Below are 27981 nucleotides of genomic sequence, written 5' to 3'. Positions count from 1 at the left end.
CGCCCGCCCTCGCGCTGCCCGCCAGCATTGCTCCTGCTGCTTCACCGACACGCATATTTCTAGCCCGCCATGGAGAGCCCGACCGGCTATCCAGAGTCTCCGATCGACGACGAGGTCGTGTATCCGTGCAAGGGATGCGGAGAGGTATGAGCCGCTGCTACCACGACTCCCCCTCTGCAATCGCTCATAGCAGTCTAGATCCTCGAGGAAGGCAAGGCCTTCGAGCTCGGTATGCTTCCCCGCTGAGCCAACACCACAACTACCATCGCGCCTTCCTCCCACCGCCCATGCCAGCCACCTGCCGAGGATGTACATGCTAACATTGCCTAGCCGGAAACCGATGGCATATCGACTGCTTCCGCTGCAACACGTGCGGCACCCTCCTCGACTCGGATGCGAACCTGCTGCTGCTCGGCGACGGCTCCCTGATATGCAACAACTGTACATATAGCTGCAACCACTGCGGCAACAAGATCGAGGATCTGGCCATCTTGACTGGTGACCAGGCCTTCTGTGCCAACTGCTTTCGGTGCAGGAATTGCAAGCGCAAGATCGAGAACCTGCGCTATGCCCGCACATCGCAGGGTATCTTCTGTATGTCGTGTCATGAGTCGCTCATGGCTCGACGGCGCAAGAAATCCAAAAAGCCGCCCTCAGTGGCGCCCAAGGTGGACAAATCACTGCCTGCTCTGCCTCCCCACGAGCAGAACCAGTCCACCTTCACCCCAGACCTGGATACGCCATCCGACATCTTCTCGGAGCCCACCACGACCGACGTATCTCCCAGACCTCCTCAGCCGCGCCGGGGTGATTCGTCGTCAAACTTCAGGCGCGATGCCTCACCAATTGGGGATACTGCACGAAGGGGTATGAAATCCACATGGCCTACATCATGCTCACACATAGCTAACCTAGCCACAACTACAGACAATACCACACTTCCAGCAACAACATACAACAAGGACAGCGCGCGTTCAGAGCTGGTAGACAACGGCGACGACGGCATCCTCCTCCCCTTCGCTCTCGATCCCAACCCTGCGCCCGGTCCATCCCCGCTCGGCCGACCCATCAGCAGATTCAATGACCGAACGCTGGGAGCCAAACCGACCGGAAGCGGTGACAGCAAGAGCGGGCGCGATTACTTTAGTAGGCCCACTGGCGATCATCGCGAGAAGCTGAAGGAGAATGGCTCTCGAGAAGCCTCCAAAGAGAGACGCCAGACGCAAACACAGAGCCCGCACATTGCCTTCCAAGAGAAAGGAAGGCAGCCTTCGGATACACTGGTCGAGACACTTAGGAAGAAGAAGGACATGTCCAACGAATCTCCTGCCGCTGAGCCTCGGTCAAGGAGTCAGCACGCTTCTCCCGCCCCTTCAGGGCCAGAACCCTTCAAACTACAGGATGTACCCAAGAACAAGAAGGCGGAGGCCAAACGCAAGGACTCCGAGGAGACGCCATCACCGCAACCGCAGCAACAGCAACAGCAGCAGCCGTCTTCTTCCAAGAACGACATCATGTCTGCGCGGCTGAGTCGTCCCCTCATCGAGCCAACCTTCACTAGCTCACCACCACTTGGCTCGCAAGATTCACCGCAGACCTCAGAATCGTCGTTCGGCTCCAATCTTCCGCTAGAAAGACCTGCGCGTGGTGATTCGCTCAAGGCTTCGACCCTCAAGCCTTCAGCCCCAATCTCACGAAACGAGAGGGCCCCATCACCCACCACACCGACTCTAAGCCATCCAGAGCGAACATCATCTACCAACACAGCCAGCGCGAACCTCAACGCCGGACTTGGCATACTCAGTCCTTCGGATTCGCCAGCCTCTAAGACTCCATCGGACCCTCCAGTTCTCCCCGCACGTTCAGGTGGACGGCCAGCCCCGCCCTCGACCGACACGTTCACATCTCCACGCGCACCCCCGCAACCACCTGCCATTCAGCAACACAAGACGAGCGATTCCATTAGCAGCGCCCAAAGCGAAGCATCCCGAGATGCATATGGAGCTGGTGGCCTTCCTCGATACAGCGCTCAGGGCGATTTCTCCATGGATGAGGATTTCGCGCGTTTGCTTGGAAGCCAGGATGGAAGAGATGAAAAAGACAACGGGGTGTTCAGGAGAGTTTCGAACGCTGTGTCCAAGCATGGGCGCAGTTTCAGTGATCGTGGTTCAGTCACATCACGAGGTCACAAAAAATGGCCTACGAACGGCTCCATCGACATTAGCAGCCCGACAGTTGCCTCGCCCGACACCAAAGAGGAAGGCGTCAACCTGCGCAACGAGCTGCGCCGCGCCCAGCAGCGGATCGCTGAGCTGGAGGCCGAGAAGAACGGCCTACAAGAATCGATGCATAGTGCCGCCGACATCAGACAGGCAAACACGGTTCTGCGAGAGAAGCGAAACACCATGGCTGTCTTGGATACGCAACGTGAGATGGTGATCCGCGAGCTTGAAATCATGACTGAACACCTCAAGCACGCTAAGAGCGGCCAGGGCAACGTTGAGATCGGTCAGCTCAAGTCAGACATTCTCAAAGACTTTGCAAACTCGTTGCAGAAGCTCAAAGACAATCTGGGAAATCAAATAGAGGATCTGATCACGAAGAGATCGGAGTTGACGGAGGAGATCTCGAACCTCATTCAGATGAAAGACAAGGGTTTCCAAGAGTACGAATCGCTCACGGCCGCTAACACTAGACTTTCCGCCATGAACAGGGACCTGGTAGACAACATCCAGACCAACCTTAAGAACAACAAGAAGAGTGGACAGAACCTTGATGTTGCTGCCAATGGCCTTGGTATATACAACGCGCAGCACAAGGGCGGCAAATCAGAAGTATCCGTGGATGCACCAGTAATACCGCATGATCACTCCTATGCCAATCTCGACGATGGCGAGGCGACAGTCGCGCAGCCGCAAGTCGTTAATATTAGGAAGACCGGAAAACCCACCAAATTCTCTACCTGGAAGAAGGGCGGACAAGCCATTACAAAGAACGTCACCAAGGGCTTCAAGGGAGCATTCGGTTCAGAGCAGAAGCAGGAGGACTACAACGTCAAGGTCATTGGCACTCCTTACGGCTCTGTGCACTCTGGGCCTGACATTGCAGCCATGTCCATGTCGAGTTCCATCAAAAGCCGGGATACCATGGACCAAGGAACCCCGCGAGGCTGGTTCGGTGGAAAGCCTGGCAACGTTAGACCAGGCGGCCCGCCCCAAGGCTTTAGGCCCATGCAGAACATCAACAACAGCACCACTAATCTGGCTGCCGCCGACGCCAGTACCGTGCTATTCGGGTCTGACCTGACAGCACGATGCGAGTTTGAACGGCAGATGATTCCACGCATCGTCAGCAGATGTATCGAAGAGGTCGAGCTTCGCGGCATGGACGTGGAAGGTATCTACCGTAAAAGCGGCGGTACCTCGCAGGTGAACCAAGTACGCAGTGGCTTCGAGACAGACACCGAGCACGACATCTCGGACCCAGATCTCGACATTCACTCCGTCACTTCTGCGCTGAAGAACTACTTCCGCAGGCTCCCTGTGCCGCTGATCACATACGATGTCTATGATCAGTTCCTTGAAGCTGGCCGTAAGTTCATACTATCCGACAACAGATCAAGTGCTAATGATTGTACAGAACTTGAAGAGCCGACTGCTCAGTCAAGAGCTTTGTCTGCCGCTGTGAACGAAATTCCCAAGGCTCATCGTGATACCTTGCAATTCCTCGTGTTCCATCTGTCGCGGGTCATACAGCACGCCAGTGACAATTTGGTAAGTACACACAATAGATGTTTGACGTGTACCATGACTAACATGTGAATAGATGACACCACTCAATGTCGCTGTCGTTTTTGCGCCAACCATCATGCGGCCTATGGACATCCAGCGCGAACTCACCGACGTGCAACAGCAGCGTGTCGCCGTGCAAGCGCTTCTGGAAAACTACAAAACAGTTTTCGGTGATGAATAAAGTGAGCACAACGCCCACAAAAACTCGCAAGGGCAATCGAAGGCGCCCAAAACTTCTGTTATATCGTTTCCATTTTTCAACATGTGTATCTACAGCGGGCGTTACCGGCCCGATCTCCAAGAGCTTGTTTGTCCTTGTCTGTGTATCATACGAATCTGCACACAGTTTTGGATCCTATCTGTATCGAGGTCCGTGAGGCGTGTATCGATGGCTACGATGGAGATTGTGTTTATACCCTTGGGCTTTTTGCTTGGTCATCTAAGCGAAGTCAGCGATATATAATGAATTTTTGAGACTATTGTTCTTGTATTCATCCGGTCCAGATCATTCACATGCTCCACATGGATGTGCTGTTCCTATGCTTGGCGCTTTCGCTACGTCGCCGCTAACGTGCTCAGGATGACGTCGGTCACCGCCCACTAAGCGAACAGGCATGTGAGGGAGCCTGTTTCCGGTCTCACACGATCGCCCATTGACTTCGCAGCTTCCCGGTACCCATCGACTGATCTGCAAACCTCACATCAACCCTTGCGACAGCACTTTTTCCACTTCTCTATCCAACCACCAATACCCCTCATACATCATGTCTTACGCAGAGATGGCCGCCAAGGGCCCCAAGCAGAGCCCCGAGGAGGTGAGTTGTTGAAGAGTGCTTGCAATGTGTGCCAATGCTAACTTGAAGATAGGCGTAAGTCACCCCGTTCATTTGGGAGGAGTTTACCCCTCCAACGTCAGCTTTGACGATGCATGACGGCACCCTGTGTTGCATCTTAGTCAAAATACAAGACCTGTGTTCTGAGGCATGAAACTGCTAGAGTTGTTCTGACGTAGCATTGCAGTCGCGCCCCCGCCCAACCTGAGATCGAGCACGCTTCCGACGACAGCGTACACTCCCTTGTCGACGTAGACAGCCCGCACATCTCCTCGGTCCCCTCGGACTACGAGTCGCAATCCGTCAAGACCGACACGCAAGCCGAGCGCATGGAGCGTGAAGAGGAAATCAAGGAAGAGGCCAAGCACATCAAGGACCGCGCTGCAGCAAAGAAGGAGGCAGCCAAGGACAAGATGAAGAAGAACGCCGACAACCCGGTCGTGCTGAGCAACGCAGTTGGCCTTGCCGTTGTTGGTGGCATCGTTGGATTTGGCGCATACAGGCAGTATGCCCGCGGCGAGCTGACCGGCAAGGTCGTCGCGGCCTGGGCTGCTGTCATTGGACTGTTCGGCGTTGGAGACTACTACGTCAGCCAGTACGTTGTCCAAATAGAAGTGCTCTGATGGCACGTGTGCTAACATTCGCAACAGGTACTTCTTCAAGCGCAACCCCCCGAAATAGACGTGCTGCCTGATCGCTTTGTTCAAATTTGCACTCTACTTCAATAGCACCTCGTACGACGGAATCATGCTGAAATCTTGATCATCTGGACTGTACCGATTTGGCTATGTTGTCTTCTTCTTTTCCGCGGTACCATACAGCAAGCAAGGGGTTCTCTACTCGGTTTCGGTCTTGAGGCGAGATGCCTTCATGAGTCCACTTCTGTATATATGAGGTCACGTTCAATATACCCGTTCAAACATCATCTTGACCATACCAAAGCCATTCAGATTACGCATGAAATTTCGAACGATTTGCGACTGCACTCTGATTACCATGTCGGATGTACTTAGGATGGTGCCCAGAATTCTCGGAAGTTCCACCACGTGATCCGAGATCTCCAGCCACGCAGATCCCTGCTCCTTCCGCTTAGAAATGCAGGTCCCATAACTTTTACGTAGTGACGACACTTCCGTGTACCGTTGACATCCGCCACGTCTCTCTCTTTGTATCTCTTTCCCGTTTCACATCTTTTAGCATCATGTTCCGTGCAGCCCCACGGTTAATTGCGCGTCCAGCGCTGCGACCCGCGCCACTACGGTCTGTCGCGCCGGCCAGGCGGTACTTGAGCACCGCACCACCATCACAAAAGTCGAGAAGTTTCAAGAGCTTGGTTGCTAGGCTGGGTGTTGCCGGAACAATAATATACTATTACAACACCACGGATGTTTTCGCAGAGGAGCCAAGACGTATGTTCAGAGGCCAATGGACGGACGAATTGAACCAGAGTAGCTGATCCTGCCTCAGAACTTGTCCAACCCCTCCCAGAAACCGAAGTTGAATCCGAGCACCTCCCCACCATCGAATCCATCTCCGAAGAGCGCAAGCGACGACAAGCAGTACAGGCACAAATCGAGGCCCAGAAGCAAAAAGAGGCTGAGCGCGCACAACAGAATGCTAAGCCTTCAGAAGATGGCCAGGGTGGCATAGAAGGACTCGAGGAAGAGGCAGATCAACAGGGCGCATTCAACCCGGAGACAGGCGAGATCAATTGGGATTGCCCATGTCTGGGCGGCATGGCTCATGGCCCTTGTGGTGAGCAGTTCAAGGCGGCGTTCAGCTGCTTCGTATACTCCACCGAAGAGCCAAAGGGCATGGACTGCATCGACAAGTTCAAGTACGTCCACATTAGACAGCAGAGCCGTAACAGGCCCGCGCAGTTTATGTTTGAACAAGTAGCTGACAAAACTCAGGGACATGCAAAACTGTTTCCGCGAATACCCCGAAGTCTACGGCTCAGAGCTAGACGCTGACGCCGACGACGAAGACGACATGGCCGCCTCCGCCGAAACCCCATCCAACCCCTCCAACGCGCAACAAGACTCCTCATTACAACCCTCCACCAACGACCACGCCGCATCAGCGAAGGGGAAATTCTCCGGTGAACGCAACTCGAAACCCCACACACCAGAAAACAGCCTTGTCCCCGAAGAGTACAAGCCAAACGCCAAACACAACCCCGTAAACGACGCAAGGGGCGACATGAGCAGCCTGGATAGCGAGAAGGAGAAGGAGAAGAGCAAGCAGAAGCCAAAGGGCGACAGTGATACCGAGCGAGCGAATAAAGCGAGGGCGCAGGTTAAGAGCCAGGAACCTGTTAGTGAGAGCGAGAGTATGGTGCCGAAGGCTAGTCATGATGCGAAGTGATAGGAGTACAGGGAGGCTGGAGAGGAAGTAGAGGGGTTGTGAGGCATGTGTGATGAGGGTGGCATGCATGAAGAGATGATGGCATTGTATTATATAGTTACGTGTATAGCATGTCTGAAGAACCAAGGGGGCATTTAGACAGTGGTGTTCAACGCTTCTCTGCTACTGACGAAAATCATGTACAGTATATAGTTTCAACAAGACATTCTTGCAACATTCACATCAAAAACTCTTGAATGTGCTGAGAAAGGGAATTGCAATCGATCTCGATAACAGAAACTACTTGTACAGCAGGCACTCCCGCCTGCCAGAAAAGAAAAGACTTGAACACATCGGACCATTTGTAGCATAATCTTAGTTCCGAATAGCGTAGGCACCAACTCATTGTACGCCAGAAAACACCCCTTTGAGACCAACAACCACATATCCCCAATTCGATTCAGCGCATCATGCTATCCTGACGTTTGTGGTCTTCACCGTGTCCGTTGTGAGGCTTACAATCGACACGTGAGTCACACTGTCCCAAATCCTCACTACGAATGGCACTTGTCTGTTCTGCCTTTGTTTCCATGCGATAGTAAGGAAACGTCTCATACGCACACCCCGACCTTGACTCAGAGGACCACATCTTGAACACGTCGCGCGCGCTAAGATGTCTCTAAATCTCTACTTTGCTGTAGCCCTCTGCGCCCTCGGCAAGGGGCTGAGCAACACCAGCGTCGACGCTGTCGCGCTTGACGCCCATGCTGTCCTCGCCCTTGCCTACGCCGAACATGCGCATGGCTTCCGTTAGCGCCTGGACGGCATCTTCGTTGCTCATGCTGCCGGGAAGACCCTGGCCGCCCATGGAGCTGCTGATGCGCTTGGTAGCGTCTTCGAGTGCGCGGACTCTCCTCTGGAAGTTGAGACGGTCCATAAAGAGCTGCTGGCGGCGGCGTTGCAGATCGCGGCGTTCGGCGGAGAGGAGCTTCTCAAAGTCGTTGAAGTGAGCGAGCTTGAGCTGTAGCTTTTGGAGTTGGAGGTTTACGGCGCCGGAGACGAGACGGGTGATGTGGCGTTCTTCGTGCGAGGCTAGTGCTGAGGAACGGGCGGCGGAAAGGGCGAAGGGAAGGGTGGCTAGAGGGTTGGGGTTGGAGGACGAGTCGGATTCCCGTGTGGCTACGGCGGTGGACTCGGCAGAGGGGTCGACGTCCATGGCGTCGCCGCCTTCTGGCTTCATGTCTGAGGCGGTCGCTGCGGGTGTAGACTGCTCGCCTTCCTTCTCTTTGCCCTTCTCTGATGGTGCGGTTGGGGCTTTGTTGATCTTCTCTTGAAGGATGCGCTTCATCTCGCCGACACTGCGCCCCGACGCTACTGCTGCCTCTGTGACGTTTGCGGGAGCAAGACCAGCTAGGAAGCTGACGACGCTGAGAATTGGGTTGTCGGCGTGGTGGATGGGTACACGGCCCTCGCTGAGGTACTCCAGATCGCGCAAGAATTTGGTTGAAGGAGCTGCAGATTGTGACTCTGGTAGATCCGCCTCGATGTACTTGTCCTCAATCTCGAGCTGCAGGAACTTCATCACGCACTGCTCGCGTGTCTTCGTCTGGACGTGGTCGGCGACACGGTTCCAGTCATCGTCAAACTCCTCCAAGCCCTCGAGTAGCAAAAGAGTCTCCTCTTCCGTCCACTTCTCTTCCGTCTCGGCCGCTGCTGAGTTCTCCGGGTTGGAGATCTTTGTGAAGTCGGCTGAGGATGTGCCTTGCGGGAAATTGCCCTCTACAAAACACCTAGGGCAAAGGTCGCGCTTCAAGCCACCAGCAGCCTTGATCTGGCCAGTCTGCTCGGAAGGTTTCGTTTCATGGAAATGTACACGGGTACATTCGACGCCGCAACTGAAGCAGTTGATGACCTTGGTTGGCTCCTTTGCAGCGGCTTCGAGATCCTTGACGTCTACCGAACCGTTGGCGGCACCTTCGCCATTAGCAGCTTTTGGCTCCACGGATGCTTCTTTGCCATTGGCCTCGTAGATGTTTCGTCCAGCTAAAGACTTGGTCTCGCTCTTTGCCGTCGGTTGCTGGCTCGCAGCACGGTCAGTGGCTGTGAGCTGCTTTCCGTCCGTGACTTTTGAGCCTGGTCCTGGTTGGAAAGGTTGCAGTCCGCGGGGGGTATCGACTGTGACACGGAAATGGCCGGTGAATGGAGGACCAATGTTCGATGGGCGTTCTTGAGGGTCGACCTGGTTGATATGTTAATCACGACTCAATGTAATCATATAGCGGCAAGATTTACTTGGTAGTTGATCAATCCCCACTGCTCGAGGAAAGCATGCACGCGCATGATAGCGCAGACGTCTCCTGCAAGATTTCTTCGGCATGCGGTAACTGTGAGGTACTCGGATGGGTTCAGGCGGTATGTGTTGATCATGAAATCGCGGTAATCACGGTAGACGGCTGGTGTCTTGCTGCGGTTGCGACCGTTGAAGAATTCGGGTAGGGCTTTGCGCTCGCGGTAGTCGATGTAGCGCATGTCGAACCAGGTTGCGTAGCTCGGGATGATGGTCGCATATGTCTGGGTAACAAAGTGTGAACGCGCTGCTGACTGCAAATCGGCTTTTGCTTGCGCCTCTGGGTCAGCAGCTTCACCACCCTCGCCGTTCTCCTTTTTCGCATCGTCGACGCCGCCCATCTCTTCGTCATCCTGGCCATCGGCGTCTTCCGCTTCCGGTCTTGGGCCATCGGGTGCATCGAGAGGGTTATCTGATGCAGCTGTGGGCGTGGCAGTAGCAGGATCGTTGGAAGACTCCTTGCCGGGTGCGTCTTCGAGCATGCTGGTATCTACGGAACTTAGCGGACTGTCGACTTGGAGGGGTTTCAAGGCCGGTGATTGGAACATGCGATCCAAGTCGGCAAGATCCAGTGCACCTAGGAGCTCGTCGTCATGGAATAGGTCGTCCATGGTGTTGACGCGACTGGCGGTGGGTATGGTGATGATTGGAATCAGGATGCGACCTACCTTGATCGAGCGCATTGGTGTCTGTGGCACCTTCACCAGTGAGACTTGGGTCCTGAGCAGTTGCGCTTGCTGTCGCGTCGTCGGCCATGGCTCGGGGAGTGTTGTGCGATGCGACGGAGCTGGAAGGCGCTATGCGGCAATGCAAAGGGGAAGTCGCGGGCGCGAGTACTCGGAGCGATTGCGCGATCGCAACGTGTCTTTTTCAACGTGCTGCCGCGTGGTCGTTGTTGGATGAGGGTGGGGATGGGGGGCTGCGATGGGTGGGTTGGAGTCGCGTCTGAAGTTCGCGATGCTCTCGAACGCCTAAGCAAAAAGAGCACTAAGGAGCATGGAGTAGTCTCACGTGATCAGCCTGCAGCCCCGATGCAGATGCAAGGCTAGTGCCGGATAACTAACCTGGCCAAACCGAGGTCATAGTTCTCCGCGCCGTTGGGTTGCTTTCACTGTTGCTCGACGAGGCGTCCTACACCACCTCCTCCAATTTTGCGTGTCTGTTTCTCCCAGAGGCATCGCACTGTTCCCGCCCACCATGTTCTCCGCCGCTCGTCAATCCGCCCTCCGCACAGCTCGCACACGGCTTCGGCAGTCGCAACCCACGGCCGTACCCCAATACTCCGCCTTCGCACGGTTAGCGTCGACGTTTGCCATTCTCGAGCAGAAGGAAGGAAAGATCGTCTCACAGTCATTGGCCGCCATCACAGCAGGGACAAAGCTTGGAGGTTCAATAACAGCCTTCATTGCTGGAAGTGGGGTCAAGTCGGCCGCAGACGAAGCAGCCAAGTCAAAGGGCGTAGAGAAGGTCATCTACGTTGAAAATGGAGCATACGATAGGGTCAGTAGTCCAAAGGGATATCGAATGACACGGGGCTGACAACATCCTGCAGTGTCTTCCCGAGAACTATGCGCCACTTCTGGTCGAGAACATCAAGAAGGGTGGATACACACATGTCGTCGCTGGTCACTCAGCGTTTGGAAAGAACATAATGCCGCGTGTCTCAGCGCTCTTGGACACACAGCAAATATCAGACATTACCGGCATTGAGGGCGAGGACAGTAAGTGAGCATCCTCTGAAGTGTGCAATAGGTTGTTAACCGGACTACAGCATTCGTTCGCCCAATCTACGCCGGTAACGCCATTATGACCGTCCAATCGTCCGACAGCACCAAAGTCATCACCGTTCGAGGCACCGCATTCCCCGCGCCTGAAACCGAAGGCGGAAACGCAACAGTGGAGGAGGGCGTCGACCCCAAGGCCGAATGCTCAACAGAGTGGATATCTGAGGACCTCCAGAAGTCTGACCGTCCCGATCTCGGCTCTGCAGAGAAGGTCGTCTCCGGTGGCCGTGGTCTGAAATCAAAGGAGGAGTTCGACAAGCTCATGCCACCGCTAGCAGACGCGCTCGGTGCCGCCATCGGCGCATCAAGAGCAGCAGTCGACAGTGGCTTTGCCGACAACAGCTTGCAAGTCGGCCAGACCGGAAAGAACGTTGCGCCACAATTATACCTGTGTGCCGGTATCTCTGGTGCTATTCAGCATCTGGCTGGTATGAAGGACAGCAAGGTCATTGCAGCCATCAACAAGGATGCTGAGGCACCTATTTTCCAGGTCGCGGATGTTGGTCTTGTTGGAGATCTATTCGAAAAGGTCCCAGAATTGACCGAGAAGCTCAAGTCGCAATAAGCACTGAGCGCATTGATACCTGTTGTATATAGTTTGAACAATATATCGACCAAACAAGGAACACAACTGCCACGAAGTCAACTACTGGGAGATATCCCGGTACATCCTCAAAATCATTGCATACCACAGCATGAAGCACGCAAGCACATCCTATACTTTCCAAAGAATCTCTAACTGCACGTGAATTATCAACCTTTTGATCTCCGAGTAACCCCGGCATTCGCAGCTTGGCGTGCGTCAACGGCTGATCGACGCCAGCACCCACCATCCGTCTCCACTACGCCGCGATAGCCGAGTCATCGAATCTGGCAATCTCGCTGGAGACCTGCTGAAACGCGCTGCTATGAACTCGCTGCTGAAGCTAGACTCTGATTTCCGACTTCTGTATTACCTTCCGTGTCTCCTCCCAACCTTGGAACTGTAGACGCGTTCACATTCCCAGCGCCACCGCTTCAGCTCTAGCGCCAGTTTCTCAGCAACTAGTCACACGCGTATATCCGTGCCCGACATATTGATCGCTGTTTCGCACCTTCTCGCGTTTTGCAGTGGAAAACGAACCTGAGGATACTTCGCGTTCTGGACTATTATCATCGTTTCTGGGTTTACCGAAGGCCCAACTCACTGTCTAGGGTTACGATGTCTGATGCCGGATCGCTCCGATGATGGCGCGTGAACATGAAGAACCGGGGCAGCCGAGCACGTCGGAACAATATAACGCCCAGGAAGAAGAAGATCAAAGAAAAGAGCAGTTGACACGCAAAGACCGTAAGAGGAAGAGATGGTGGAATGTCTGGAAGAAATGGGAGGGGCAGGATAGCGATTGGTGGTTCGCGAGCACTGGGATACCTGTAAGTGATGACTCGCACTGAAGTGTCGTTGCAAGAGGTTCATATGGCTCTTAACCACTACATCGACTTGACGAACTACGTTGTTCAGATGCTAACACCAAGTAAGCTCCTCGCTGCAACTCTCGGCCCCCTAGCAAATGTGAGCTCAATCGCCGCACTCGTAACTCCCTGGAGACAGCAAAACATCATCAACGGCGAACGAATCTCAGACTTCAAAGGCGTACCTTTCGGCGACCCGAGATGGTGCTACTGGATCAACGTAGCATCGCTGATCTGCGGCTTTCTCGGCAATCTCTTCCTTCTTCTGAACTTTACGCAGAGGATCCGTTATATCATTGCCCTACCTGTTACTGTGGTTCTGTGGTATCTTTCATCTGCTTTCCTCATAGCGATAACGATATGCATGAACACTTACGAACCACCGATCCGACCGGAACAAGGATATACCCAAGGATTTTGGTACGCCATTGCGGCTGCGGCGTTTTACACCATCTGTTCTATGCTTCTCATGGTCAACATGCTGGGCTTTTTTCTTGGTCACTACCCCGAAAACTTTGCTTTGAGCGACAGTCAAAGAACGCTTATTCTACAGACTATGGCGTTTTTCATCTGGTTAGGCGGTGGCGCCGCTGTCTTTGCGAAACTCGAGCAAGATGCTGGAGAAGATAGTTGGAGGTTTGCCGATGCCTTGTACTTCTGCGACGTCACTATCCTAACCGTTGGATTTGGCGACCTAGTGCCTACGACCGATGTTACTAGGGGTATTGTCTTCCCGTACTCTGTAGGCGGAACGATTACGCTAGCGCTCATCGTCTCCTCGCTTTACACGGCAGTTCGCGAGCTCGGCGACGAGAAGATTGTTCAGAAGCATGTCGATCGCATGCGCGAGCGGGTCGCAGAGCGTACAGTTACCAACTCGTTTGACCTCCGTCATCGGGAACGAGAAGCCCACCACCTTATTCGGAAACGTAAACTTGGCATTCCGAAGATATCAGGACCTAGTCAACCACGGCCCTTTCGAACCCCCATGGGCGAGTCTGTCCAGCATACATCCACTATGCAGGGTGTCGCCGATGCGCTGCATATAGGTTCCTCTAAGCCCAAGATCATGTTGTTGAAAGAAGAGAAGGATCGCTTTGAAGCGATGCGCAAGATCCAAGCCGACTCGAAGAAGTTCAAGCAGTGGATGGCGCTTTTCTGGTCCATCACTACTTTCTCGATCCTTTGGTGTGTGGGTGCAGTCGTTTTCTGGATCACCGAACAAGAAACACAGCACTTGACTTACTTCCAGTCGCTTTACTTCTGTTATGTCAGTCTATTAACAATCGGCTACGGTGACCTGGCACCGAGATCCAATTCCGGGCGCTGTTTCTTCGTCATCTGGAGCTTGATTGCCGTTCCGACCATGACTATCCTAGTCTCGGATCTAGGCGACACTGTCGTCGCTAATTTCAAGAAGTGGAGTGACGAGCTCGCAGATTTTACAGTACTGCCCAAGGCAGGTATCTGGCGTTCGTTTCTTGACAAGCATCCTTGGCTACTGCGATGGTTACAGCGATGGACAGATAAACGAGCGAGAAAGAAGCGATTGAGAAGGGGCTTCGACGTCTCTGACCCACGGTCTGATGACGGCATCGTAGATTCTTCCGACCCGCAAGACAGAGAGAGTATTTCGAACGACCCGGAAGATCGCGAAGCAGCAACCGATATAGAACTGACTCTCCACCCGACCGTCCCAGCCCTCGTCTCAGAAGCCGAAGCCGACATCACCAGCCCTCCCTCCCAGGCTTCATTGACCCGCCGCCTCGCCCTGTCCATCCAAAAGGTTTCTCTCGACCTCAAGACTAACGACAAGCGCTACACATACGAAGAATGGGTCGAGTTCACACGGCTCATCCGTCTGACGAGTCCGGAGCGTTTAGACCGCAATGTAGACACCGACAACATGGTTTCTGAAGATGAGAACGAAGAGGGATTGGTGAATTGGGATTGGATCGGGGATGATAGCCCTATGGTGTCTGGTATCAGCGAGAGCGAGTGGCTTATGAAGCGGCTGATTGAGAGTCTTGTGAGGTTGGAGAAAAGGAAGGAGGGGGCGAGACGGAGATCTGATGTTGAGGCTTTGAGGGAGATGGAATGTGGGAGGAGTGTGGGGAGTCGGCAGGATAGCATTGGGGGTCAGTAGACATGGTACACTTGATTCATGATTTTGGTAACAATTGATTCATCATTATCATTGTGATTGCCACTTCCACCGGCTTCATCGATACTCCTATATGACCCGCCATTCCATTGATCAATCGGACCGAAGAGTCTTCCATCAACATGCCAAATCCGCATATCCAAGCTCTCCAGTCTACTACCATCCCCCGTCTCAAAAGCCTCCTTCACACATCCAGCAGGGAACTTCACGATCCGGCAATAATGCTCCGCATAGCCACCTGCCACAAGAGTCTTCAACACGAGGTCTGCACCTGCTCTATGACCGAAGTTCTGCCAGGTCGTCACATTGACACCGTCCCCGCTGGCCGATGTGGCAACAGCCCAATCCGTCATGCAGAAGCTGCATCGGGCGCGCAGAGTATCGAGGGGCTTGGAATCGAAAGTAGAGTAGAAGTCGAAGGCGTCGTCGTCAGAGTCGTTGTCATCATCGGTGTATCTGCGGGGGTGCAGTGCGTTGCTGAGGGATTGGCAGCACCTGCGGTGAAGTAAGATGAACTGCTGTGCACTTCTCTTGAGTTCTGTCTTACCATGGGAATTTATGATGCTGTGTGCTGACGTGCCGACATAGCGGGAGGTTGAAGGAAGACAGCTCATGCATCTGGATCTGCTTCGTGCCTGCCACGCGGTGAATGCGATAGTCGCAGCGTAGCAACAGGCGCGCAGCAACAATCTTTGGTGTCACTTTTAGTCCCATCTGAACGCGTCCGCCTTGGGTCTGCTCTAGCGGTTCCAAGGTGCGAGACGCGCAGTAGTTGAAGCTGTCAAGTCCAAGGCCGTGTTCGTCACCACAGGCATCGCGCTTCAGAGCGAGTGCGAAGTGCGACAAGGTGATTGTGTAGTTAAAACGGCTGGCTAGGACTTTGTAGGCGCACTCAAGCCCGTGTGGTGTAGGTGAATAGGTTTGCGGTGTTGATGTCGTATCTCGCTTCTTTAGACGCCAGTCTGAAGGTATTCGGTAATAGTAGTCGGGGAGATCTCGTTCCAGCAAAAAGAGAAATTCAGAACGATCGTCTCCGAAGACGCTAGATGGGCCTATGAATAGGCTGAATACGTCGAAGAACCGTTTGCACGAGAATGCTAATGCCGCGACGGCGCTTGGTGACAGATGTTCGGCGATAGCGAGGTGGATCTCTGTCGGGACATTTGGGCCTAGAATGGGCGATCTTATTGGCAAGGTCTGATCGCTGATAGTGAGTTTTGGTGGCCGTTGGGTGCTGTTGCTTTGCTCCTCTTCAAGGTGTCGCCGACTGGAGAATGTGCAACCCATACTGAGCTCGCGGAATGTGGTCAACTTGTGTGTTGAGAATCGATACCTTGGTGAGGTGGATAGAGGATCTCAGGGATCTCATGGCGTGTGCCTTGGGGTGCGGCTTGCGTACCATGGTAAAGGGAAAGGACATTTTCCTCCCCTCCTTCCTAGATACCACCACGGGGTCTCTCACCTCGCTGCACTCTGTACATTGCCTCGCATGTTTATAGCCATGCTGTGGCTTAAGATCGCATCTGCTCGTCTTCTTACCTACGATATCTGAACTTGCACTACGGATCAGTCTGCTTGTTCCAAGGTTCTACCAACCCCAGGAATTGCTCGATAAGCATGTGCAGTCATGTTCGTGAGCGCACTTCCAAGCACAGGATATCGTACCTTCCTAGGGCTCCCTAACCTTAGGCAGCAATGTTTCGTCACTCCATCATCCTTGCGGCACCCTTAGCACATGGCTTGGCCATGGTTATTTCCGAATTCGGTGTGCTCGCGCATTCTGACTGGTCCGCTCGCAAAGTCACGTGAGCTATGGGTGATAATTACCCAGGTAGGTATCAATGCCAGCTACGAGGCCGCCAAAAAAGCAGATCGACGAGCATCTCGGTCGCATGCAGTTGCAATGAAGGCGTCTGCTACCATCTTGAAAAGCTCAAGGGAAGTCTACAGGCTTGTCTGTGAACGGGCAATGGTTGTGCGGAAGGTAGAGGCTTGATGAGTGCCGGTCGATCGGTGGGGTCGGACTTTCAGCCACCGACGTCCGTTCACTCACTCACTCACTCACTCACTCCAGGGCTCAGAGAACGCTGGACAACACCAACATTCTAGGAGACTTCAACATTTGCGCGCTCGATTCAATTCTTGTTGCGAAGAGCATTTGCTGGCTGTGCTCAGCAGTCGACATGACTAATCCGCACTGGCCTTGGGTCCAGACGTCGAGTCACAACAGACGCGCGTTGACCCATGCGTCTCGCAGGTAGTCGCTCGATTAGGAAGGATGGTGGTGAAGCGAGAAGTCGCGCGGTTAGCGCCTCCCCTGGCTGAGTTTCGTACTTCGTACAGCACTTGGCGCGCGACGAACATTGGCCCCGGTGCAAACGATCGTTATAAGGTACACTCTCACTCCGATTTTCGACGGTGTGCGTGTCGAATCGGAACGCAGACACGGCTTGATCCGGTGTACATAAGAATACGATCTATACGGCAAACACATCACCAGGCACCAACTTTCGTCCTTCGCTTTAAGATGACCGCCTCTTCTACCGTCGAATAACCATTCATCTCAAAGCCGCACTTTGTCGCTTTCTTACGCTCCTTTGCATCGCACAGCCATGAACTCTAAGGACACTGACGGTCAATCGCCACCTCGGCCAACGATCGATGCTGAGGTGGAGAGCGCTGCGATCGCCGCTCAAGTTTTAGAGACAGGATCCGATGAAAAGAACGGCGTCATTGAACATGCAGAGCAAGATGAAAGTACCTCATCACAAGCAAAGAAAGTGCCTGAAGCGGGCATGAAGAATTACTTCGTGAGTAAGTCGCCTTGGATGTTACTCTTGGCTGACAAACGATCAGCGAGTCTTCTCCCATGGAACTACTCTCGATTACTGGCTCATATTCATGTGCTGTGTCACCTCGATAGCCTCCGGCGTTACGTTTCCTCTGATGAACGTCGTCTTCGGTATGACCTGATACTCCAGAATCCGTTGGCATCCTCCCCGAATACTGACAGCAGCCAGGTCAATTAGTCGGATCTTTCACCAATTACTTCATCCCGGGAACGACCATGACAGCCGGGGAATTTCAAGCTGAGATCAACAGGCTTACCCTGTTTCTTGTCTACCTCTTCATCGCGAAGTTTGTGTTGTCTTATATATCAATGGTATGCATGCATGCCATGAAGAGGCTACCATTATACTAATGCTGGTATAGCTTACCATCCGAATCAGCGGCCTGAGGATCTCTGCTGCATTGCGTCAAGCATATCTACGAGCCTTGTTCGCACAGCCAATTAGTGTCATAGACACGATAAGTCCCGGCAAGGTGTCCACGCGAATTACCACCTCTTCCAACACGGTCCAACTCGCAATATCACAGCACATTGCCATGCTCTTCCAGGTTCTTGCGTTCGTGATCGGAGCGTATGTGGTGGCTTTCATCAAAGGCCCACTGCTTACCGTAGTCGCATCTGCTTCGCTTCCGTTCATCCTCGTCGTGTTTGGTATCATAGTACCACCTTTCATCCGGATCCACAAAGTTACCGAGAAGCATCATGAAGATGCTTCTGCTATGGCTTTCGAGATGTTCTCGTCCATTCGCATTGTCGCTGCGTTTGGTGCAGAGGCGAAATTGGCGAGGTTGCACGAGGCCTTGTTGGACAAAGCTGCGACTAACGAGGCCAGAGCTGCGCCTCTCATGGGTCTCGTGATGTCACCCATGATGATTGGACAGTATGGCACCTTTGCGATTGCGTTTTGGTTCGGCATCAAACAGTATTCGGAAGGCAAGAACATCGACGTTGGAACGATAGTGGTGGTTCTGTTCTCTGTCATGATGGCAATAACGAACGTCGGTAGGGTTGTGGCCCCAATCATGGCCATTGCGAAGGCATCTTCTGCCGCTACCGAATTATTCATCACGATCGATGCAGCCGTTCCCGATACCACTGGATTGAAAGAGCCGGATGTCACCGCCAACGCAAACATCAGCTTTCAAAACGTCGCCTTCTCATACCCAAGCCGACCAAATGTTCCGATCCTTGGAGGTCTTGACCTCGAGTTTGAGGCAGGAAAAGTTACCGCTATTGTTGGTCCGTCTGGGAGTGGTAAGCAGTTTCTACTCTGCAATTCATGTTCTAGTTACTAACCACTTGCCTCAACTTTTAGGAAAGTCTACTATCGTGGGGTTGTTGCAGAGATGGTACGAGCTCTCAGGCACAACAGCTACGGCCACCTCTGACGATCACGCGGCCGACCCATCGCCTCACGAGGACGCGCACGACAACGAGAAGGACAGCCCGCAAAAGTCTCGATGGTTCAAGAAGAAAGCTGTGCCGAAAGATGGAGACAAACAAGCATCTGCGGAGAAGGCTGGAGAAGGCGAGAGCAAAGACGAGGAGCCTGGTCTGGGCCCAAACACTTGCACTGGTGCTATCCGGATCGGAGATACCAACCTACGAGATGTCGACTTAAAATGGTGGCGCTCTCAGATTGGTCTAGTCCAGCAAGAGCCCTTCCTGTTCAACGACACTCTATACAACAACATCGCGTTCGGTCTTATTGGTACTCAGTACGAAGACTTGCCCAAAGAAGAGAAAAAGATACTGGTCGATGAGGCGTGTCGCGAAGCCTACGCCGAAGAATTCATCGCCAAACTTCCTGAAGGTTACGAGACTTTGGTAGGCGAGAGTGGTATCAAGCTTTCGGGTGGACAGCGACAACGAGTTGCGATCGCGCGGAGCATCATCAAACAACCTCCTATATTGATTCTCGACGAGGCTACGAGCGCTATCGATGTACGCACCGAGCGCATTGTTCAACAGGCTCTCGATCGCGTATCGAAGAATCGGACGACTATCGTCATCGCGCATCGTCTTTCTACCATCAGGCGTGCGGACAAGATCGTAGTCTTACGTCAAGGCGCTCTCGTGGAACAAGGTACCCATGATGAGCTGTTGAAGCTAGAAGCTGGTGTCTACTACGGCTTGGTCCATGCCCAAGAGATCGCTACGGAAGCGGAACAGGACGCTGATGCTAGCTCGCTCGAAAAGGTGAAGAGCGCAGACACTGCAATAGTCGAAGACTACAAGCAGAGCACCGATGTTTCCAAAGTAGCCGAAGATCCAAAGTACAAACAGCAAGGTCTCTTTGGCAGCTTCGGGCGTCTTCTCTACGAACAACGAGGACATTGGATCTTATACAGTGTCGCTATCGTGGGTATACTGGCTACCGGTGTCGTATTCCCACTCCAGGCCTACATCTTCGCACATGTCGTCAACGTTTTCACACTTCCCATGGGCGAACTCGTCAGCCAGGGTAACTTCTGGGCAGGCATGTTCGGTGTTCTAGCTGCGAGTACCTTTCTATCCTACTTTTTCATGGGCTTGGCCTGTCACCTCATCTCTGTCGCCGTAACAAGGACCTATCGCCAAGAATACCTGGATAATCTCATCCGCAAACGCATTGCCTTCTTCGACGATCAAGGGCATAGCCCTGGATCTCTAACATCAACCCTGAGCTCAGACTCGACACAGATCCAGCAGCTGATGGCAACAGAGATGTCCATTGCGCTCGTTGCTATAGTCAACGTAGTGGGCTCCGTAATCATCTCTTTCATCTACGGATGGAAACTGTCGCTTGTTGCCCTATTTTCCGCGCTACCACTCATCTTGGCTGCTGGATATCTACGTGTGCGCCTCGAAAACGAGTTTGAAAAGACCAACGCAAAGGTTTTTGAAGACAGCAGCCAGTTTGCTTCAGAAGCTGTCGGTGCTTTCCGCACAGTGTCGAGTCTTATCATGGAAGATATGATCGGTCAGCGCTACGAGACCTTGCTGAAAGGTCACGTCACAAAAGCCTTTTCAAGCGCCAAGTATGGCACTCTTGTTTTTGCGGCAAGTGACAGCATCGAATTGGCTTGCATGGCTCTTACCTTCTGGTACGGTGGTACTCTCCTGGCTTCCCGCGAGTACAGCCCTGTCAACTTTTTCGTCATCTACCAAGCTATTGTGCAAGGCGCCATTGCAGCAGGACAGTTCTTCTCGTATGCCCCCAATATGGCCCAAGCGACCGGCGCCGCAAACCGCATTCTCAGTATGCGTCCATCAAAGACCACTGCAACAGCCACATACCCGCCTTTGCACAAACCAGAAGAAGGCGTTGGCATCGAGTTCCAGAATGTGTCTTTCGCCTACAAAACCCGCGAAGTGCCCGTTCTATCCAACCTCGACATCCAAGTCCAACCAGGCCAGTTCGCCGCACTTGTGGGTGCATCCGGCTGCGGGAAATCTACTACAATATCCCTCCTCGAGCGCTTCTACGATGCAACATCTGGCCGCATCCTCTACAACGGACAAGACATCACGACTCTTGATCCCGCAGAATATCGCAAGCAGATCAGTCTCGTCAGCCAAGAGCCTACGCTGTACGAAGGCACGATACGCGAAAACGTTGCTTTATCTGTCGATACCGCTACGGATGAAGACATCGAGCAAGCATGCCGTGACGCCCAGATCCACGACTTCATCACATCCCTGCCCGAGGGATATGCCCAGCGCCTAGGACCAAAGGGCATGTCGCTGTCTGGTGGTCAGAAACAGCGTCTTAGTCTCGCTCGTGCCTTGTTGCGTAAACCAAAACTCCTTTTACTGGATGAAGCGACATCCTCTCTCGACTCTGAATCTGAGAAGTTGGTGCAGGATGCTATTGAGCGTGCTGCTGGCGAGGGCGGAAGAACAGTGATTGCAGTCGCGCATCGCCTTGCTACGATTCAGAAGGCGGATGTCATCTTTGTTTTGGGTAGTGGCATGGTGCTGGAGAGGGGTGACCACCAAGGGCTGTTGAGGAAACGGGGTGTCTACTGGCAGATGGTGAGTTTGAATCTGATCTACTTATCCGAATTAAGATGTGCTAACTCTCAATCAGTGCCAGGCTCAAGCTTTAGACCGGTAGCACTGGACAATACTAACTTCGGCATTCATTACGTTCGCGGAATACCTTCTTTTAATCATCTCTTCTCATTCTTGAAACACTTGTAATTTTGAGTAGCTGGCTGCAATAACACTCTTTAGATGCTATACTCTGATTGCATGGAAATGTGCTATTGCCCTTCTGAATGTTCTTGGAAGTGACGCAGTATCTGTTTCGAATTGATCGTATCTTAATCTCATCTTGTTATGTACGCCCTCCATGTATCGTTTATTACCAAGCCATCCCCCATTTGCGAACTTAGCATCGGAGATCTACTGTTGGCCCATAATGCCTCCCGGTGGGTACTTTGGCTGTCCCTGAGGCCCTAGATCCTCTTCTCCGCTGTCACCTGTCCTAGCTGTAGGCTTCGTCTCGGTAGTAGGGGCCTTGGGCTCGCCCATGCCATCGGGCTTCGGTGGTGACTTTGTGCCCGGTCCGCCGCGCTTCTGCCAGTCGAGCCACGAGCCGCGGTATTCGCCAACGTTTGTGTATCTGCCGTGCGAGTTGGCTAATGATCTCTAGCAAGCGTCCTTTGCCTTCTGATCGAACCCTGGGCGTGTGCCAATGGAAAATCCGACTTACCCAGCTTGTCTCGCGATTCCTGCAGCCGCTGAGCTCCTCACTCCCGCCTTGCAAAAGAAGACGACTTCTTTTCCCTTGGGTGGCTTCTGGAAGCCAAACCTATCTTCAAACTCCTCTTCGTCTAGTAGTAGCGCATCGGGTTGTGAGGTGACAGGGATGTTGATAGAGGTGGGTATAGTGTTTGCGTCGAATTCATGGGGTTCGCGGACGTCGATGAGGAGACGTGAGTCTGAGGGCGCTTCGAGGATGTGTAGAACCTGTATGGGTTAGCGATGCGCTTGAAGGGGTGTATTATGGCTTGAAAGAAGCCGATCGTATTGGCCAAGAAAGTCTTGGGAAATAACGGTAAGACGTACATCGTCAAATTGGTAGAGCTTGTTCTGCTTCAAGTCGTTGGGGGCCTGTGAATGCCATCTCTTTTGTGCTGGCGTCGCGTGTAACCTCGCAGCACCTCCTACAGCCAATGCCCTGCTCTGCGAGATAGATGTGTTTTGCGACCTGGGTGCGATGCTGAAAGCGCGCGCAGTGTTGAAGCTCAATCGTGTAGGCTGGCGGCCGATGACGGAGGCATTGGAGCGGACGCCGAGCAGTTGGGCTGCGCGCTTGGAGGCCATGGTTGGTATTGGTGTCGCGATGATATTGTATTGCGATTCAGAAAGAACTAAGAAGGCGACTATCGTCTTTAGAGTCTCGAAGATGTTGTTCGGATAGATAAATACTCAGTGTTCAAGTCGCCGACGATAGCTCGGCTCTAGCCAAATTATCGCCGACGTCACTCTTCGCGAACCTTTGAGCGCAACCACGCTAAGCCCTACGCAACAAGTTCGGCAGGCGTCATCGCACGCATCGGCTGCACGGTTCCGGAAGCAGGCTAGATTTATGTGTTCGTATGATTTATGATATCTAGCATATTTTACAAGAGAGACGCTATAATTCAAGAGCCACACCCAATAGGGCCAATGTATAACGCCAGTAAAAGAACAACAGACATTGGGTATTCAACATAAAACAGACCAATAAGGATTGTCCGAACTCCTGTGAGTGAAGAGTGCTTACTCCTCCTCGTCGCGCTGAACATCCAAACCGCGCAACCGCTGTGATAATAGACCGGCATTGGGCGGAGCGGACGGGCTGCCGAGCGGAGAGAATGCATTTCCGCCGTAGCCAATGTCGCCTTTGCTGAGCTTCTCAAAGGTACCATCGCTTTGACTTTTCGGACTACTTACGCCAGCTCGCGGCGAAGTAATGGGTGTTCTGAAGGGGCTCTTCGGATCAATGTCCATGCGATCGCGAGACATAGGCCGTGACTCGATTGCAGCGAGCCTACCGATCGTAAAAGGTATGGGCTGTAGTTCCGGCATAGGTGAGTTGAAGCCACTTGATGCTGAGGAGTTGGTGGTACCTCCAGTGAACTTGACGGCTGGAGGTGGTAATGGAGTGTGCTGCCTCAATCCATCGAGCTGATCGTACAAGTGCTGAGATTGAGACAGTGGCCATCCAGCACTGCGTCGACGGAAAGCCTTGTCCGTAGCTGGTTGAGCTCCCGGTAGATGTGTCTTTTGCAACGATGATGCATCTCGCGTCGGCTTGTACGTGCTGTATCTAGGCTCAGGTTGCTGGATTTCATTCCTCAGCTTTTCTTTACCGTCTGGTACACGATTCGCAAAAACGACCCGTATGCTTTTGTACAAGTAATGACGACCCTTTGAAGGACAGCATATGTGCAAGTGTATGAGGTAACGCAAGATAGGTCGGTCGTTCGGATCGTCCGAGTTGCTGAGGGCAGCCTCTGGACGGTCAGTTCCCAGGTTCCTCCGTGAAGATGCGGGCATATCGATAATGGGTCCAGCAGAGTAGCTGCGCTGTCTGATGAAGGTTTTCTGACCTGGCTCCATGTCCGATATGTCATATGGCACGAGGAAGAGCTTCACTGCGGTTTTGTTTGGGTTCTTCAGCACAATTTGTAGCTGCCCCTGCGGCGGTATCCGGTAACATCCCCCCGGAGGTGCCTTGGGAGACGTAGATCGTCGCTTTTTCTTTTCTTTACGACGAAGGTCTCCTTTCACGCTCTGTCCACTCTCCTCTTCACCAAGATTAAGCTTGAAGTCAAGATCGTCTTGTTCGGGGGCTGGCACCACATGTCGTCGCTTACGTTTACTAGCTTCGCTGCATTCATCTGGCGGTGGCAAAGTATTTTCCAGGTCAATGTGCCCAACGTAAGGGCTCGGCTCATTATCTGAGATCCTACCGTTACCGGTGTTGTAGCTGTAGAATACGGCTGGAAAGGGGACTGTGACGTGGGGTGGGCACTTCAGACTTGACTTGCATTGCCCTTTGCCGAGTACACCAATCTTGGCGACGAAATCAAGAGGCCGCGAAGGCGTAGTAGACATACGCCCGCGAAGTATAGACTCCTCATATGAACCGACCATGGGGGCGTGTTGCAACGGAGATGCTTCCGAGGAAAAGGATGGGCGCCGAGCGTGTAGGAATGGTGTTTGCGACTGAGATTGAGGCTCAGACTGATTGAAAGTCATTGATCGTCGCGGTTGGTGCGCCTGGTATGGCATTGAACCACTGTGGCGAATGTGTCGAGCTGCCGGAGTTCCGGTGGCGGATCGCGCCATTTGGGTGGACTGGTAGTCATGAAAGGATGCAGGAGAGTAGGTATGCCGGCGACTATTTCTGTCGGGACTTCGGGACCCTTGCCGCGAGCCTGGCCTAGAGGAAAAGTCCAAGTCTGTGTTGTTTGCTTGCTGGACAAGCGGGCTTGTGGGCGGTAGAAAAGCAAATGAACTAAACGGTGACTGTGATGACTGCGATATCGCTCGCGCTCGCGCGGGTATTCGGGCATCTGGGTGATGTGGCACCGGGTACGAGACGTCGTTGCGGTTCGAAGTATAAGCTGCAGACGGGAACGAGCGATTCCAAGGCACCACCGGGGAAGTCGCTAGGAAGCCTGAAGATGAGGAGTCATTCTCCGAGGCCGTGCCCGCTCTCTTCTCTCTAAAATCTCCAGAGTGTAATGCCGATCGCGGACGCTCGATATCCAGGCCTACCGCTGCAGGGTCACGGAGATGTTCCGGGGTGGAGATTCGGGAGGTTTGTAGTTCGGCGGATGAAGATTGAGGTGTAGTCGGTCGGTCTTGCGATGTCGGTCGGGTTGAGGAGTCGCGCTCAGTTACGGAATCGCCCTGTGATTCATGATCAGTATTCCTTACGTTGATTATCAAGCACCATGGTGGACGTTTCCTAGTTCTCCGGCTACTCACACCTTGCCGCTGCAACCACGATGGACTGTTCGTTCGTTTAATCCTTTCCATCCAGTCCTTCCGTCCGAACATGGACGGCTTGCGCATTTGGCTGGGCGACCCAGGGTCCGTATCCTGTAGCAGGTCGACTTTCGGCGATTCTGGCTGCATGCCGGGTTCCATGTTCCTTTCTACAGCAAATCCCGGAGTATGCGGCATTTCAAAGCCGGTGGCCAAGGCCTGAGGCAAGAATGACGATGTTGGTGGACTGTCATGGGGATCATGAAAGATGGGCATGGCTGTAACAAATTGTTGCGATAGACAGCATGAGTACAAAGATTTGACAAAGTATCAGAGAATAGTGGCGGGTTTGCGAGCGCAACAGACGTGGAGCACTGAGATGGCAGGTCGTAAGGATGGCGGAGACGTCAGGTCAAGCGGTTGGAGCACCTGCTGGCCCGGCGAATGATATGAGTAAGAGTTTCCAGTTTAAACGGGGTGCGCTGGCTCCAGTGGGCGCTTCATTGTACAGTCATACTGCCCAGTTTTAGGACGAAACAGCGTGGAGCGCCCCAGTTGAAGGTGCGGAGAGGAGGGACGCAGGGACCGGGACAGATGACGCGCTGTGATCTTTGTTGCAAGACGGAAAGTTCCTAATCGCTGCTGATAAAGTCGCCCATGCCGCCGGACCGGTATTGGCCGACGCAGCATGTCACACGACGAAAAAGAACACACTGCTCATCCGGGTGTTCCTGCACGTCCCCGCGGGATGCGTCTTTGCTGGTGCATAGTTGCGATGGTGCACAAAGCTGAGGCGTGAGTTCAGGACCGCCGCGGTGGTGAAGACCATGTGACTGGCTCTAGATCGCGCCCCACTTTGCCAAGGCTGAGAAAGTCGGCTCGCGTTCTTGCGACAAGCTCCATACCGCGCCTCAAGACTTCCTCAACACAACCATAGCCTTCGATATGGCAGTCAAACGACCGCATGAAGGAGACGCAAAGTCAGCGGTGAAGAAGCAGAAGCAGAAGGGTCGCTTCGACATCGGTCCCGCAAACTTGCCGGATGGCACCCATAGACGGAAGAGTAGGTTTTCTCCATCGTATTCTCCATGCATAAAAACCTCGCAGAGGAGGGACTCAGACAGGCGTATCGCAGTAGTTTCGAGTACTGGGCAACTACGCAATACCGACGTTTGCTGGCATGGCATATATAGTTCAACTGCTAATTGGGTACTCAGTCGAAAAGATCAAGAAAGGCCTTATCACCAAAGCAAAGCTGAAGAAGCAATACGCAAAGCTCAAAGCCCGCGAAGAGAACGAAGAGACGGCACCGCGCAAGTCTGTCTACGACCGCGAATCTGCCAACGACGACAACGAAGACGAGGATGAGGAGCCTGCTGAGCCCGTCCAAGAGCCCACATTGGAGCCTCACCCTGATCGCGTCGCGATGCTGGAAGAGAAGTCGCCCGAGCCAGAATCCACACAGACTTGGGAGAGACGACAGCGGCGAGCTCGACCACAGCCATTCTTGAAAGAGACAGAAGTGGCGCGGAAGAAGAGGGAGGAAATAGAGGCGAGGCAAAAAGCCAGGGAGGAAGCGGAGAAGGAGCGCGCAAAGAGGATCGCTGAGCGTGAGCGCTTCAGGAAAACCATGGCCAAAGCTAGGGGACCCAATGGCCAAAGGAAGCTGGGTCGAGAGAGCACAGTCCTGCTTGCGAAAGCGCAGAGGCTCATGGGCAAGACCTGAAGCATCGTCAGACGATAGCGACGCTACTATCCTCAGCTCCAAGGGATAGTACGTCTGCGTCAGCCCACGCGTGCGCGCGCTCTTATCAATATCCACGCACTCACTCCAGTGCTGGAGACACCGCTCCGCTTTACAACGAACACGGTTTCGACCCGTTCGTTACAATGCAAATCTTGCACTTCCCGCAGGTCGAACATCATACTGGCCAATGGATCGGGAAGCATGCTGAGTGGCTACGATCTAGCCGTCGTCACAGACATGCTTGCTCAGAGAGGGTAGCAGCTTATTTACACAAGATACAATAGGCCAGACTGTGACGAAGCAGTGGTGCCACAGATAGTCTGGATTAGGTGCACAGCTTCTTCACCGAGAAAGCACCATTGACTCAACGAATCAATTATGTACATTGTATTCTTTCTTGCATCGTTCGATGTCACCATGCACCAATGCGGTTGTGTGATGTTACATGTTCAGCCCTACCCTCAGCCCTTTGACGAGGAGCAGTAGGCTCGGAGACAACTTAGAGCGATCGAGCGATAAAAGCGCATTGCTTAATCAGTACACGCCAGATCGCCATGCGAGTCGGAGTTGCTGCGTTGGATGTGTCGTGGAGTAGTCGGCGACTGCCAAAAGTGGCTGACGGTACCTGCCGAACGGAACGCGATCCACGCGCTAGGGGTGAACGCTCTTCCCAGCCTCGCTCTCACTTCCTAGCA

General features: G+C 53.3%; 10 protein-coding genes across 10 annotated transcripts; 7 read left to right on the top strand and 3 right to left on the bottom strand.

Annotated features, from left to right (window-relative positions):
• Positions 1 to 69: 69 nt before the first annotated feature.
• Positions 70 to 3972, top strand: J4E90_007627 (uncharacterized protein; the record flags this gene model as incomplete). The annotated part of the gene is made up of 6 exons (XM_051437161.1): positions 70 to 144; positions 199 to 229; positions 331 to 867; positions 928 to 3591; positions 3640 to 3773; positions 3826 to 3972. 6 exons carry the CDS (start codon positions 70 to 72, stop codon positions 3970 to 3972), a joined length of 3588 nt encoding a protein of 1195 aa, XP_051288907.1.
• A 583-nt stretch (positions 3973 to 4555) lies between these two features.
• J4E90_007626 (uncharacterized protein) lies at positions 4556 to 5305 on the top strand (the record flags this gene model as incomplete). The annotated part of the gene is made up of 4 exons (XM_051437160.1): positions 4556 to 4606; positions 4655 to 4660; positions 4804 to 5219; positions 5275 to 5305. The coding sequence occupies 4 exons, from the start codon at positions 4556 to 4558 to the stop codon at positions 5303 to 5305; spliced, it is 504 nt and encodes a 167-aa protein (XP_051288906.1).
• A 520-nt stretch (positions 5306 to 5825) lies between these two features.
• J4E90_007625 (uncharacterized protein) lies at positions 5826 to 6991 on the top strand (the record flags this gene model as incomplete). Its single annotated transcript, XM_051437159.1, is given in 3 exon segments — positions 5826 to 6072; positions 6092 to 6461; positions 6538 to 6991. 3 exon segments carry the CDS (start codon positions 5826 to 5828, stop codon positions 6989 to 6991), a joined length of 1071 nt encoding a protein of 356 aa, XP_051288905.1.
• Positions 6992 to 7649: 658 nt separating this feature from the next.
• Positions 7650 to 10073, bottom strand: J4E90_007624 (uncharacterized protein; the record flags this gene model as incomplete). Its single annotated transcript, XM_051437158.1, has 3 exons — positions 7650 to 9209; positions 9263 to 9807; positions 9986 to 10073. The coding sequence occupies 3 exons, from the start codon at positions 10071 to 10073 to the stop codon at positions 7650 to 7652; spliced, it is 2193 nt and encodes a 730-aa protein (XP_051288904.1).
• Positions 10074 to 10514: 441 nt separating this feature from the next.
• J4E90_007623 (uncharacterized protein) lies at positions 10515 to 11666 on the top strand (the record flags this gene model as incomplete). Its single annotated transcript, XM_051437157.1, has 3 exons — positions 10515 to 10817; positions 10870 to 11038; positions 11089 to 11666. The coding sequence occupies 3 exons, from the start codon at positions 10515 to 10517 to the stop codon at positions 11664 to 11666; spliced, it is 1050 nt and encodes a 349-aa protein (XP_051288903.1).
• A 659-nt stretch (positions 11667 to 12325) lies between these two features.
• J4E90_007622 (uncharacterized protein) lies at positions 12326 to 14699 on the top strand (the record flags this gene model as incomplete). Its single annotated transcript, XM_051437156.1, has 2 exons — positions 12326 to 12514; positions 12603 to 14699. The coding sequence occupies 2 exons, from the start codon at positions 12326 to 12328 to the stop codon at positions 14697 to 14699; spliced, it is 2286 nt and encodes a 761-aa protein (XP_051288902.1).
• Positions 14700 to 17329: 2630 nt separating this feature from the next.
• On the top strand, positions 17330 to 21667 carry TR06 (ABC-type transporter tr06; the record flags this gene model as incomplete). Its single annotated transcript, XM_051437155.1, has 6 exons — positions 17330 to 17527; positions 17574 to 17679; positions 17738 to 17880; positions 17931 to 18822; positions 18884 to 21585; positions 21641 to 21667. 6 exons carry the CDS (start codon positions 17330 to 17332, stop codon positions 21665 to 21667), a joined length of 4068 nt encoding a protein of 1355 aa, XP_051288901.1.
• A 290-nt stretch (positions 21668 to 21957) lies between these two features.
• Positions 21958 to 22881, bottom strand: J4E90_007620 (uncharacterized protein; the record flags this gene model as incomplete). The annotated part of the gene is made up of 3 exons (XM_051437154.1): positions 21958 to 22177; positions 22268 to 22524; positions 22624 to 22881. 3 exons carry the CDS (start codon positions 22879 to 22881, stop codon positions 21958 to 21960), a joined length of 735 nt encoding a protein of 244 aa, XP_051288900.1.
• Positions 22882 to 23319: 438 nt separating this feature from the next.
• On the bottom strand, positions 23320 to 24699 carry J4E90_007619 (uncharacterized protein; the record flags this gene model as incomplete). The annotated part of the gene is made up of 1 exon (XM_051437153.1): positions 23320 to 24699. One exon carries the CDS (start codon positions 24697 to 24699, stop codon positions 23320 to 23322), a length of 1380 nt encoding a protein of 459 aa, XP_051288899.1.
• A 1785-nt stretch (positions 24700 to 26484) lies between these two features.
• J4E90_007618 (uncharacterized protein) lies at positions 26485 to 27265 on the top strand (the record flags this gene model as incomplete). The annotated part of the gene is made up of 2 exons (XM_051437152.1): positions 26485 to 26602; positions 26757 to 27265. 2 exons carry the CDS (start codon positions 26485 to 26487, stop codon positions 27263 to 27265), a joined length of 627 nt encoding a protein of 208 aa, XP_051288898.1.
• Positions 27266 to 27981: the final 716 nt, after the last annotated feature.

This window comes from Alternaria incomplexa, assembly GCF_024043165.1.
Source record: "Alternaria incomplexa strain BMP 0042 chromosome Unknown scaffold_11, whole genome shotgun sequence".
NCBI lineage: Eukaryota > Fungi > Ascomycota > Dothideomycetes > Pleosporales > Pleosporaceae > Alternaria > Alternaria incomplexa.
Note: the sequence above shows the minus strand (reverse complement) of the source record. Positions and strands in the feature narration are given on the sequence as shown.